Below are 14382 nucleotides of genomic sequence, written 5' to 3'. Positions count from 1 at the left end.
TGAATACAGAAAGTGTTCTGTCTTCTTGAACCTTCAATTTTTTGCAAACTTTTCTAAGCTGGGTCAATTTTCTAATTAGTGTTCCTAAAGACTTGTTTTGGGGACACCACTTTCAGTGGTGGCTGTTTAGTCATTTGCTGTGTACTTCTTGCTCTCTTGTAGATTACTTTCTTGTAAATTACTATTAAATGAGCCTTAGGATGCCAGTCCAGTTTTCTCGATTTCACTTGTGCTTTTCTTTCAATCTGTGATGATCCCTGAAACAAGTGGAAATTAGTTGTCCTAGTTGCTGATAACCATCATTACAAATTTAGCAGCCTCCTTTTAAATAATCAAAAATCCCTAATCACTGTGCAAAGTGGTACTTGGCTGCTGACACTGCATTTGAAAATGTCACTGGGGCTCTTTGAAAGGCTTCTTCCTGCTGTTTTCAAAGGGTATATCCATACAGTCTTCTTAAGCCATTATGTTGCTTTATGCATTATGAATTTGCTTATGAAAAATCCTGCAATTTCTGATGTCTTTGGAGGGAAGAGTTGCAAAGGGAAAATTATAACCATATCTTTCTCTCTTGACAGCAAGTTGAAGTAGATGCACAACAGTGTATGCTTGAAATCTTAGATACTGCAGGAACGGTAAGTAAAAAACAACTTTTCTAAATACTGATGTGCAGCGTATTTTTTAAAAAAATTGAGTATTGCAGAAGAAAATTAATTGCAAGTTTGCTGTAAGCTCATATTCTGTAACAGGGGAAAGAAATAGAGCATTTAAAAAGAGATTGTGTTCTTGTTTTAAGTTTGTTGCCCAGAAAAAAATCAGGACCCACTGACCACTGAGATTTGATTTTTGTTGCTGTGGAGAATACATGCTTTCTTCTGGTGTCCTTTTTCTTTTGTGTGTGAGATGTACTGTGACATTGGGATAAAAATAGTGTTGCTTCTGTCAGCTTATAGGAGCTCAAAGCACAAGGGTTATGCTGACCCTTTGCATACCGGTCAGGTTTTTCTTTGACGAGTTCCAGAATTACTGAAACCAGTAATTTCCTTTATTGATTCCAATGAGTTTAAAAGACTCTTGATATGTTCTCTGAAGTGTGGCAGTAACCTGGTCCAATAATAACTTATTTAAATTCCCTATTAGATTAATACCCTGTAAATATATAGTAAGATGGAGTGGCTGTTTTCTAGAAATAAATTGCACTTTTCATCTGACATACAGCAAGGGACAGGGAGTGAGTGATCAGGCACCAGATAGTCAAGTCACCAATGCGAAAGAGGCACATGCCATCCTACAGTTGTACTGGTAAGAGTGCACCAACAACTCTTTATATGCAATGTCAGTTGTCACTGAAGTAATGGAAATATGGCAAGTCTATTGAGTGTCTCCATCCTCTAGTCTTTCTCCTTGAAAATTAATGTAAAGTTTAACATAGGAAATTGCCTAGGCTACAAAATTGGGGTGAAAAGGGATTCATTTACTTTATGATCCATTTTAAGGACCTATCAGGATATGGAGAAAATGTTGGTGTGTTAGGAGAGATTCAGGAGGAGTTCAGCTTCTAATGTACAGATTACAGTGTACTTTCTACTTCCCTCCTATGAAATTAATCTAGTTTCTCTAAACTAGACTTAAAGTTTATAGCAGTTTGTGCAAGTAAAATGCAAATTGAATGCAACATCTGTTCTTTTTTTTTTAATTACAGGAACAGTTTACAGCGATGAGAGATCTGTACATGAAAAATGGACAAGGTTTTGCATTAGTATATTCCATCACAGCTCAGTCCACATTTAATGATTTACAGGATCTAAGAGAACAGATTCTTCGAGTCAAAGACACTGATGATGTAAGATGTCTAAAAATTCTTAATACTTAAAGTTTTCTTTAGCATGTTGCAGTGTACACACTGTGGTCAGGTGGTCTCCAAGTTTTAAGTTAAGATGTATGAACTAGTAGATGCATAGTACAGAAATGCAACTCTTAAGGTCAGTTGGAGAAATGTTACTTGTCATGTGTTATATGGAGAATTGTTTAATCTTTCTTTAAAATACCTAATTGACACTGGATATAACCTTAGTCATTAGACTGCAGCAAACGTTTCTAAAGCAACTATTGTTGCCTTAATTACTATCCTTGGAGTTTTCTGCTCAGTATCCCTACTGTTTATCATATTTTAAAAGCATAAGCTTTTAAGTTGTAACCTTTGAATTTGCACATAATGTAGCTTTTACGTTTTGTCTGCTCGCCATTAAGTTTGGTCATCCTATTTCCACACAATTTCTATTATGCATCTCTTAGCATTATTAAAGCTATAAAGTGAGGCTAAAGCATTATATTTTATAAATGATGAAAATAACCTTACAGCAGTTGGAGGAGATGAATGCTTGGTCCCCTAATAAAGCAAATAAATATTTCAAAAGTGATAGCAGCTGTAGGAGTGTGTTTTTAACAGAAGCACCTTGTTGCTTGTAGCCTTCAGGCAGAAAAACTACCTTCTTGAAAAAAGAAAAAAGCAATTAACAATTTTTAAGCATGATCATCTCCTTTAAACTGTGTTTATACTTTGAAAACTTTGAAAACTTTTACACCTTCCTTACTGCATGTATCTGCATATGCTTCTGCTGTCAGCAGACACAGAATATATTAACCATTTCAGCTTCAGTGAAGTGCATTAACACTTTTTTAATCCAAACCACCTTGCACTTCCTTGACCATAAGCACTTGCAGGTCTTGCCTATGCTAAGCAGATTTCTTCTTGAAGCCATTATCACAAATGTATCTCAAAAGATTAATATTAAAGTTGCGTGGACCTCTTCCACCCACAACCTACCAAGTTATAGCCTTGTTTACCATAAAATTAATTTTATACAATAAAGTCAAGATAAATGTGATGATATTTAAAATCTTACTTTGTGTGTCATATTTATGCTGATTAGTATCATTTTTGAGATATTTCCTTAGAAATATATTTTTTAGAAGACACCCTTCAGTCCTGAAAGGCATAGCCATAGTATCAGGAAAAACATAATCTTAATTTGCAACTTTAGTTTGCATCAGAATTCACAGAACAAGTTTTTCTTACGCAAAAGATTAGGCATGACTTGCTTTCTTGGCAGGGGGAAATTAAATGGTCTAAATATCATAAACCTTTTTTAATCACTTGAGTCTGTGAAAACTTCAGCTATGTCCTTAAATTAGTAAAAGAAAGGAAGGGAGGGAAAAAATAGATTATAGCATTATCTTGCTACAAAGATCAATTCACCATTTTCTGTGGTTGGAATGCTGGTAAAGGTAGCATGTTCCTTTTCTGCATGTGCTGTAGCTTGCTAGCAAGAACTGTGTGATATGCTGAGAGTAGAGGAATGGTGAAAGGAGCTTTAGCATCCTTCTTCTTGGTACCCAGCACTGTTTCCAGGATTTTGGAATTTGTAAAAATCATTTGGTAAATTCTTCAGTAGACTTCTTGATACCTCAAACATCTAAAAATGAAATTTCATTAAGTCCTCTAAAAAACCATGAAATTGCTCCAGCCAAAAGCCAGCCAAAATGCAGTCACTTTCATTTGAAGATTGAAATATCACACAGCTGTAAACTTAATTTTCAGTTATACCAGAGTTTAATTATTCTGAAAATCAGGATCCTCTAAGGAATCAGATGGCTTTTAGGTGTGCATTTGCATTGTGCCATTATAAAATTTTAATTCTTTCTTTGCTGGCATTGTATTGTTCTTTAGGTGCCTATGATTCTGGTTGGCAATAAGTGTGACTTGGAAGATGAAAGAGTTGTGGGAAAGGAACAAGGTCAGAACTTAGCAAGGCAATGGAATAACTGTGCATTCTTAGAGTCTTCTGCAAAATCAAAGATAAATGTTAATGAGGTAAGGCATATTACCTGTGGTGGGTAGAGGTGTCAGGGTAGAAGAATGGGACGCTGTCCTGATAACCATTTACTGTTTGTTTGTCAACATAAAACTAGCAAAATCATTTATAGTATTCAATATAATGGACAAAACTGTACCCTGCTATTGTGAGATGTTTATGTTAAGGGATGTATTTAGCTTTCACATTGAATTTTTTTCAAATTATATTTATTTTAGTGTAATTTTTAAATTATCTTTGTATGAATTTGGGATAAATGTTTCTCTCATGTTCCATTCCTTAGTTGATATAATATCTATCAATTAAGATTGTACTGCTAGACTTCTTTTTTTCAAAGACCTTTAAGGGAGTTAAGTCACTAAAACTATTGGATTTAAGTTGTTTGGTGTTAACGCTATTTGAGATGGTAAGTACAAAAGCTATTAGAAGTTTAGTTAAAATTAGCTGCTCTGTGAAATAAAAGGGATGCAAAAGCCTCTCTACTATATATATACTTGTTTATTTAACAGGAGATAGAAAATTAATCAAATGCATGCAATTTGGGGATTTGCCTTAATGCATTCCTCTTTATTCAGTGGGGTGTGCCAGCATACAAAACTTTTAGAAAAAGAAGCTGTGTCAGTATTTACATTTCTGGAACAGCTTGAATTTTATGATAAATCCTACCATTCAGTAGGTCATCTGGAAAACATTGTTGGCAGCATCAGTCAAGTTGAAAGGGCCTCTGTGCAAGATCTGCAAGTAATCGAAACAGTATGGTGGTTTTAACACAGCTGATTTTTAAAATAAGTAATGTGTGTTTAATTAGTTGGGAATTTCTGGAAGCTATTGACTTTTTTTAAATTCAGATTAATCACCATAACTGCATAAAAGTCATACATTCAATAAACTAGAACTTCCAGCAAATACTATAAGCCCTTGTTGCTTTGCAGCCAGTGCTTAGGAAAGTGCCAGGATGGCTTTGACATGAGGGCTTCCTTAGTTTTCAAGATGAAGTAATTGGAGCAGTGTCAATTATTAATGAAACAGATGCCATTGAAATGTTGTATGTTGATTTTTTATTTTTTTAAATAAATTTTTTTAAAAATCATGTTCTCCTTAGAATTCTAGGAGACTGAAAGTGTGAGAGTCCCATAAATGAGTTACTTTTCTAAGAAATTCTATGCTGTCATGCTGTAGGTCTAGAGAAGTGGAATTAGTTCTTTAGACTTCAGTATTTTTTAGGTATCTGGAAAAGCATTATCTCACTCAAATACAAGAGACTATTACTGAATATGTAGTGTATGTGAGTCACAATGAAAAATGTGTAGTTAAAACTTACTAGAATTTTCTTTAAAAGAATATCCTAAGAGTGATTTGAGTTAGAAGAAAGCTGTGACCTGTTTCTTGGCCTTACTGCTAAACTGCAAAGTAATACCATAGAGTAGTTGATCACTGTGGCATTTTTCATGTGAGTTCAGATAAGTTTGACCCAGAGATTAAATAGCCGTGGCTTATAGATGCCTTTCCAGTTTGCTTCATTGAAACTGTAGAACCCTTGGCAGACAATTATCTTAAGCAAGAAAAAAAACACAAGCAGTTATTAAATAGGTATACAATTTAACTTTATAGCTTTGTGGTAACTAAATATTTTAGGGATTCTTGAGTATGTGAGTGTATTATGTGTGAAGATTCAGGGCTTAAGATTATAAGAGAATATCCTCCTAATATCCATAATCAAGTGATTTCTGTCTTTTCAGATCTTTTATGACCTTGTGCGACAAATTAACAGAAAAACTCCGGTGCCTGGAAAAGCACGCAAAAAGTCATCATGTCAGCTACTTTAATGCATAGCTGTACTGTAGCTCTGAGCCAGGTAAACATTTTAAACTTCTCTGTGCATTATGGCTATTCAAAACAAACAAAACAACTCAAAAATCTCTGAACAGCTGTGGTAGCTGTTGATGCAGAACAGTATTGAAAATTATTGATTTACATTATCACAGAAATGTTTATGATCTTTATTTTTCCATTTCAAAGTCTGAACTACAAATAATGTGCAAGATACACTGTTCATACTAGTCTGGATTTTTTTTTTCTCAAACTTTAAGGTGTTGGTAGAGCTCAAATTAACAGTGTTTCCTCAGATACTTCAAAGCTTTTGGAAACACAGTTTTCTCTTCTAAAACCTGATAGAATATACTGCAAGAGCTCAGTTATCTGGAATGCACACAGTACAATACTGTAGTTTGCATGCTGGTGTCTCTTTCTGCTTTGAACTCCTGCATATGCTTGTGTGATGTCATAGTTTCCTTTCTTGAGACTGTGCGGATATTTTGGAGGCCAAATTGCCATTAGTATATTTATATGAGAAAGCTGAAGTGATCATTGTAACACTCCAAGTATTTGACCTGAAGCTATTGGTTACTAGATCAATTTCTTGTTTGCAGTTGGCTAAATTTCTGCATGCCTTACTATGTGCACAAAGAATAAAGCAAGCTCCAACCTGCTCTTTAAGCAAGCCTTTCCAGACATTAGTCAGGAGGCATGGCTTTTTATTCTGCAAATAGTTTTTGGTTTCTGGGCAGGTTGTTTCTTTCCATCTCCAAGCCTTAGTATGGGCAGAGATCTGCCTTGATTGACCTGACATCATCAAAGTTGCCTGTTACCTCCCTTTCCTTCAGTGTTACTGAATATACACTGGTGCAGTTACTTCAGTACTGTGATCCATTGTTTTGTCATTCAGTAGACCTATTGGATGTACTGAAGGATCCGAGCAGGGCGTCTCACTGTCAGGAATTGTAGGCTTTTATTAATAATCAGGTATTGCCATCTATAAGTCTTTTTTTGGTATATTAAAACCTCCTCAGTTTGAACAACTTAGATCAGTTAAAAGTAAAACTAACATGGTTCCAAAAGCATTTGCTGAAGGTGGCAGAAATGGTTGCTCCATTTCCTTAACAAGACTATTGATGCAGGAGCTTTGATCCTTCAGTTGTGTTTGTTTTTAAAGCCATAGGAACTTGTGATGCTATAAGCAAAAATAGTCCCATCAATCAAATATTACTTCCACAATGCAGCCTGGATTTCTCTATGTATCTTAATCCAGTTAGGATTGTAATTGAAATAGTCTGTTACTTGAATGTGTACAGAACTTGGAAGTGTATGATTAGAGAAGTGTTAAGGTTGTTTTCTGTTTGTCATAACCTTGGCTAGTTCCTGCTGTAGCTGTTTTAAGTAAAGAGCAAGGGCAAACAGTTGTTACTAATGCTAATCCTTTATTTTGTTGTTACAGGTCTGAAGAACTGTTGCCCAATTCAACAGTGCCAGCATTCCAACTTTATTAAACCTACCAACATCTTAAATGGACTTTCCTGTGGTGGTACCCTTTAAGAAATGGATGAAAGCTACATCAGTTTGCACATTCTATCACTTTCCAGTGTCATGAGAGATTTTTACTTCTAAATATTCTGTGTATGCAACTGGTAAAACCAGAGCCTACATCCAGTATTACTGATAAGAGACATTGTTCATCCACCAATGTTGTACATGTATGAAAACTGTGTACTGTATACTTCAACAATCCCCACTTTCTATTGGAGAGTACAATAATGTAAATCCTAAAAGCACCACTATTTTAGCATAATAAAAGAAAGTCCAAAGAGCTCCTATATAGACTACTCCAGATAACTTTGCTTCATCGGTATTTGTAGCTTATTGTAACTTTTTTAAAGAAGTACAGGATCATCATCATCATCGTATTGTACAAAAGCGCTTTGATTAACACAACGGCTATATAGTTTTTTAATTTTAGGAAAAACCTGTGGAGACAGTGACCTAGTCTTTAAGAGTCCTTTCAGTATAACGTCTGACTAAAGACATGGCCTTTAATATCTGTTGGGAAGGAAATGTCCAGACTTTTCAACCTTTTATTGTATGTTTCCTTTTCCTTGTTTACATAGGGAACAATGTTTATAGTTGTGTGTACAGTGGGGGTCTACAACAAGAAGTGTATATTTTAAAACAATTTTTTAATGATTTAACAATTTTTTGTAAATCATTTTCGGGCTTCTGCAGCTGTAGATTCTCACTGTGAATTCCCTTGCTTGCTCATGCATAAGTGTATTTGCAATACCAAATATACAGGTTTAGTACTTTTGCCTGTTAGTGATTGTTTTACATGTGTAACGTTTTGGTTGAGATGTTAAATGGTGGAAGAGTACTGTGGATGTGAATGTGGGAAGTAATTTTAATCATGTGTAATTGGTCACAGGGCCTAAGTTGCAGTAATTAACTTTTGCAGATTTATTTAACAATGCCTTGTTGCTTTGTATGCATTAACGTTTGGGTGTAAAGATTGTGTGTATATCCAACAGGGAGCCACAGTATTTAAATTGACCAACCTAATGTTACAACTGCTTTGAGGTGGCCAAATGTAAACTAAAAGCCTTAATTAAAGTGGTGCAATTTTGTATGACTTAGCATCAGTAGTTCAATAAATTTGGATTGCCATGCAAGGGCTTGCATTACAGTTATACTACTTGAATGTTTTGTGTTTTAGTAGTGCTAGTAAATATTGATTTTTAAATCTCTTGCACAGTGCAGATTCATACATCTTAGGATGAAGAGGAACCCCTATGTCTTTGTCTTCTGACAAATACATGCCATAGATATTTCTACTAATAGTATCTGATGTGTTAGTGTGAATGAATTTCTGACTGAATGAAATGCCATTTATTTCTGGGCTTGGAATATTCCAGGCTTTAAAAGGAAAAGTCCAACAGAAAAATACCTGTCTTCAAAGGTTACACTATCAGTGGCTGTTTCGGAAACTTGAAAATATGTTGCCTGCTATTTTCCTTCTTTCCAGGGAGAATTGATTGTTAAAATTTACTTAGCCTAGCAAAAAAAAATTTATCTTGGGAGACAGAATATTTTTTCTGTATGATTTTTGCATAAACCAAACTTTGGTTTAAAGGAAACCTGCAGAAGAGGATTCTTGCAGTATTGACTGTAGAATTTTGCAGACTTGAAATACCTGTTAATAGTGTTGGACTGAGAAGTGGAATGCATGGACTGTAGATGATTTCCTGATCTTGGCTGTGCTGCTAAAAATTGTCACACCCAAATACTTGGTACCTCCTGTTTCTCTGGCACAGAATTATCAGAGACCTTGTTCAAATTCATTCCTGCAAATTCAATGACATTAGGTTAGCTAATAGTGGTAAGCTTTGCAATAGTTTGTGTTGCCCAAAGTGAATTAAGGAATCCAGCTGATCCTTCCTTCTGGTAGTTTCATCAATCATCACCATTGTTTAATGGAGGTAATACACTTCTACTGTGCAGAGCCAGATTTGAAATTCTTTTTCATTTATCATTAAAAACCATAAGATGTGATGATCCCATCCTGCTCAGTCCCCAGAGTAGAGGAGAGTGGAGCACTAGATACCCTAGTTTTTTTTCACTAGGTACCTACCTTCTTTGGTGAGCTGATCAGAAATTTTCTTCCCTTCATTTCCAAACTCTGCTTATCCAGGTCTTATAACACTTTTATGTCCTGGCTGTCCTTTTATTGTTCTTTATAATGTGTTTCTTTTCCATGCAGTTGTACAGATGACATTGGGTGGGAGTGAGAGAAAAGTCTTTGAGAACATCATAGAATGGGCTTGGTCTGGTCTTGGTGTCCAGGCAAAGAATACTATTGACAGGGAAGATGAGGTTTTGTCCTGAAAAAACTCTGTACTGACGCATTCTTGGTGGTTCTGTTCCTCAGCATTAGAGGTATTCAGTTGAATCAAACCCTTAAGGAAGTAAAATTTTCAGAATCTCTAGGCTTTAACCTTTAAAGATTGTGCTAAAGAAGGGAAATACGTTCCCCCCGTCCCCTGTATTTCTAACTTAAGTCAGATGTGTAAAGCCAGCACATTGTAACCCAGGTAACACCTAAACCCCAGTATTCTTGAAAATTTAGGCAAGCTTGAAGGGAGCAGTGTCCCAATTGTTAAAGGGAAGATGCTTGATAAAATGTTGCTAATGAAATGATAAAGTATAAAGAAAAACATCTAAGTAATTGTGGTGTAAAAAGCTGTTCCCACTGAGGAAGTGAGCACCCAGTTCCCCATGGGAACTGGAACTATGTAAGCAGTTACCAATTCTAGAAAAGAAATCCTGTCTGCTGAGGTTTTTAAACAAACTTGTACGTATCCTCAAGACAATGCTGTTATGTACCAATGCTTAAGAAGTTCATACTTGAAGTACTTGTACAGAAATGGAACACTTATCTTAAAGCTTTGGATGAAAACATACATAACTCACATTTTGAGAACTAATGCAGGCATTTTTGCAAATTTGGTGTTAATACATGTTTTACTGCTTGTATAGTTAGCTTATGCTTACAGTGCACACTGCTTCATTTCCTCTCTAATCTGAAACTGATATATGTCAGTATTTAAAGTCTGAGCCTTCTATGAAAAAAGTAGTATTTATGTCTTGAAATACCGAAGTATTTAATGGAATTGCACTCTTCCTATTAGGACTCTTTCCTTGCAATATAAATTTCTCTTATATCTTACCTTATCCTAGTACCATATCTTATCCTTATCCTTTTTCATTCTCAAATTATTCTGTGAAATGAATGTTACTTGCCTAACTTAGAAGACTATTTTGAGACATGGCAAGATGTTTTCAGATGTCCAAATGAACTGTGTAAGCTCAAACTACTACTGCTCTCCTGCATAAGAGATTAAATTCTGGAAAAGTATTGTGGAGTTAGATATTGCAGTTCTTTCGTAAGGCATACTGGTTCTGTGATGCTAGAAATGAAAGGTGGCAGGAGTTTGAAACTGGGATTAAAATGTTAGTAGAATTGCAGTTTTCTTATGGGTGAACAGTAAAGATGAGAATTATTCTTCTGGATGAATCAAACATCATGAGTTTTTTCCCAAGTTTTCTAAACTTTGCCAGTTTTGAAAATAGCTTAGCTGGGATGAAGTTCGGCCACAGTACTGTACTAGTTCTAGATAGACTTCAGTTTAGACATACCAACAGTAGAAAGTTATACTATATGTGAGTGGTCAAAAATAGTCTATGTACAGCTATGTAGCACTTTTTAAATCGTAATCTGATGATGCAGCCAAGTGTAGACAAAAAGCTTTTTGTTCAATTTTAAACTGCTGTCCCAACAGCATTAGGCTATATTTCAATTTATTGTTTTTATTTTGCCTGTGTGTGGGGAGGAGGATAAAGACAAATAAAAAGTTGATTAAATATATAACAAATGCAATTGTAAGTTGTTCTCTAAGGTAGGATTAGAGTACCAGTTATTAAATTAGGTTTTTATTTCTGAATCTCAAGCATGTTATACTTTTCTTTCACAGGCTTATGAACAACTTGACGATTTCTTAAACCTCATCTATCTTTTCCATTTTATAAAGTAAACTCTGGAATGACACTTATATTTGTGGAAAACTACATGATGAGTCTTGAACTAAAAGACAAACAAAGTTGTTTCATAGTCTTTATTTTGTTCACAGTGTTTCAATATCTGGGCTTCGAACAACATATAAATGTGGATTTTGTTGTGTTTTCGGTGTTTGGGATTTTTGGGGGTTGGTTGGTTGGCTGTTTTAAATAACCTCCAAAGCCATTTGTTTTCAGAAGTCTGAGTCATCAAGCAGAGAGTGACTTCCTGTTTTCAAAGAGTGTTCTTTAGGGAGAGATTTGTTAATGGATAAAAGAATGTCTTGCAGTTCCACTGTACTCACTTCAGTCTCAAGAGATCCTAGTTATGCCAAACAACAAGCTCTGCAGCTTCATTGTTTTAAGAAACTTTACTACCACCACGATTGTTTTTTCTTTGAAGTTGTGACTGGGGTGAACTTCATTTGAGAATCATTGTAATTTCTAATTAATTTATGTAATGTCTTTTGTTTACCATGAACCTGGAGGCATGGGGCATTTCTGCAACCTTGAATACTAAATGGGCGTGAAAGCCTAATGGGCGTTACAGTTCCTTCTTTTGTCAGTATACTTTACCTTTTCATACTATGTGGCATTTTAACCTTCCAAATCTAGTAGGGAGGACTCAGTATCTTCACTCCTATACTAAGTACAAAAAAATCTCTTCATGTGAAATCCCAGCTCTCATCAGCTGGGTTTACTGCTTGTAAATGCACCCAATAGTAACAAAGACCCCTGGCAGTACTGTCATGATTTTCAGACACAAATAAAATGAGTTACAAATTTGTCTCATTCTTTTTCCTGTTTGATAAAAAAATGGTTTTAGCTGAGCTGCCTCAGTAGAAAGAGCATGAGAATCAATTTGTTTTGGTAGGAACCTGAGCAAACATTGTGATAGTCAACATGTATTTAAATACTAAGCAGTCACATGAACACTTTACTTAAAATCTTGAGATAGGTTTTTTTAAAAGTTTCCATGGATTTAAATAAAAAAATTAAAATTTACACACTTCTAGGAATGTGTTTCAGCTAGGAAAAGATGGGCTAAAACATGAACTTTTTTCTTCTCTTACAAAAAGGCAAGGTATAGTGTAGTTTCCAGTTTTCTTTGTACTGAGTGCAGTTGTGCTTCTGTTACACATTGCAAAAGCTCTTGCTTTTGGTAATTCTGAATTAACAATTTTGTATATGCAAATGGCATGTATGCAGCTTAGCAGGGAATTAAGACAATTTATTTAATTTATGAGCTGTCTTTAAATGTATTTTGTAAAGGGTAATGGGAATTTTGAATTAGTTTACTTGTTTGAAGTTCAGGATATACTATATTGAAGTTAACCTAGTACATCCTGTAAGCTCTGTTAACTTTGCAAACAGGTAGCAGGGAGCAGAGGAACCTTAGGCATTGGCAATAACCATGCCAGGTTTCTGTGTTAGTTATGCTGGCTGCAAAGTCGTCATCTTTGGGTGTCCTGCCTCTAAGAAGCATTGCTGCCTCCCTTGATATTGTGGTAACAACTGGAGTTAAGATCAGTGTGTCTGATGCAAATACGTGAAACAGTAAGGTTTCGAAATTTTAATTATAAATTTGAATTTAGAGTCCTTTATATCACTGACTGGAAAAAAAAATGCATTCGAAGCATAAGATGCTCTCATGAGATTTTCAGTTAATTTTTTTCTTCATTTTTCCCCCCTATTTCTGTCTTGGTAGATAAATATGAAATGGGATGCCAGTCCACCTCCAGGTTTTTACCCAGTTCCCTCTGCCTTGTCTCATTACTGGAGCCTCTAAGGTGCTTCCCCAGTCTGCACTTAAGAGGGCTGTACATTCTAAGACAAGTTCTCTCAAAGCCCCCAGTCTTTCATATACTTTTGCAGGCTTGTTTGGTATGGGGTTTTTTTAAAAGTATGCGTCCTGCCCTTTCAATTTCTCTTCAGACTTAGTTCCTTTGCTTTGTTATCTGTCATTGCTTTGAATAAACTTGAGAGGGCACACAAAGGAAGCATCTTCTCTGTCACCACATTTCTCACTTGTTTGCTCTCTGCCCTGAGGCAGTGCTAGCCTGAGAGTGTGAGCTCTTACCAAACGATTGAATAATATACTGGTTTGTGCTTTACTCTGAATTCCCCACTGCACTAGAGATGATAATGCTACACTGTTTCAGAAGGATATGTTGACAGGTAAATTGTATTAATATAGTACTGAACTAGGATGTAATAATTCCTTTAACACTCTCTTAGTTTTCTATCATGAAGGTTGTTGCCTTTGTGCTTTCTTGATAGTCTTCAAGATAGAAGGGCTTTTTTTGTTAGGTTTTTGTTTGTTTGTTTTTGGTGGCTGGTTGGTTTTTGTTGTTGTTTTTTGAGGGTTTTTTAATCCAAAATTACATTTCCTGAGTGACTGATCTACTCTCTATAGGTCTTCTCTTGCTTGTGTTTCTGCATACCCAGTCTTCATCAGCGTGTTTCTCGTGAAGCCTTCTGCAGTTAGGCTCTCTGGCAGCTTCAGTGACGCCTTATGCTTGGGCATCGTGCATTTTATCAGTATCTCAAGCAAGCTGGAGGACTTCAGACCACGCCTTGCACTTCTGCTGCCTTTTGCAGCTGTTGTCAGGGGTATCCTTCTGTCTAATATGCTTGAAGCTGTAGCCCTAAAACCACCCAAATACTTGCAGGTGCTTTTCACTCGCCTGTCTACATTAAAAGATCCAGTTTGGACAGTTTTCCTTGTCCTAGAGCACAACTAAACGAACCAGGTCAGTCGCACATTCGTTTGTACTTATAAAGTAGTAACGATGTTTCTCTGTAGTTAAAAAGGAGGCAGAGTTCATTCGGGGAAGGAAAGGGAGAGGTGATTTCATAATTCTATTAATTTGTCCAGCCTTGCAGGATTGAGTGATCCTGCATGGTGCTTTACTTTACCCTTTAACGCTGGTGCCAGTAGACTGAGTTACGTATGAAAAACATTGCGCGTCTGATTATCCCTTTTGTGTGCGGCGAGATAACCCAACACCCCTGGCACTGGGACACTGCGGGGTGTTTTTTAAAGCGACCCACCGCGGGGCGCCGCGCA

At 35.9% G+C, this 14382-nt stretch overlaps 1 protein-coding gene across 1 annotated transcript in view; it reads left to right on the top strand.

The window, feature by feature from the left end:
- Window positions 1-12099, top strand: part of RAP1B (RAP1B, member of RAS oncogene family) — a 34097-nt gene extending 21998 nt beyond the window's left edge. Inside the window, exons 4-8 of the mRNA XM_033058213.1 lie at window positions 579-635; window positions 1703-1843; window positions 3731-3874; window positions 5615-5730; window positions 7150-12099. Of these exons, the coding sequence (XP_032914104.1) occupies window positions 579-635; window positions 1703-1843; window positions 3731-3874; window positions 5615-5701 (429 nt within the window). The 3' untranslated portion in view covers window positions 5702-5730; window positions 7150-12099. The remainder of the gene's footprint in view (window positions 1-578; window positions 636-1702; window positions 1844-3730; window positions 3875-5614; window positions 5731-7149) is intronic.
- The last annotated feature ends 2283 nt before the right edge of the window (window positions 12100-14382 follow it).

Source organism: Catharus ustulatus, chromosome 4 (genome assembly GCF_009819885.2).
Source record: "Catharus ustulatus isolate bCatUst1 chromosome 4, bCatUst1.pri.v2, whole genome shotgun sequence".
In the NCBI taxonomy this organism is placed as follows: domain Eukaryota; kingdom Metazoa; phylum Chordata; class Aves; order Passeriformes; family Turdidae; genus Catharus; species Catharus ustulatus.
Note: the sequence above shows the minus strand (reverse complement) of the source record. Positions and strands in the feature narration are given on the sequence as shown.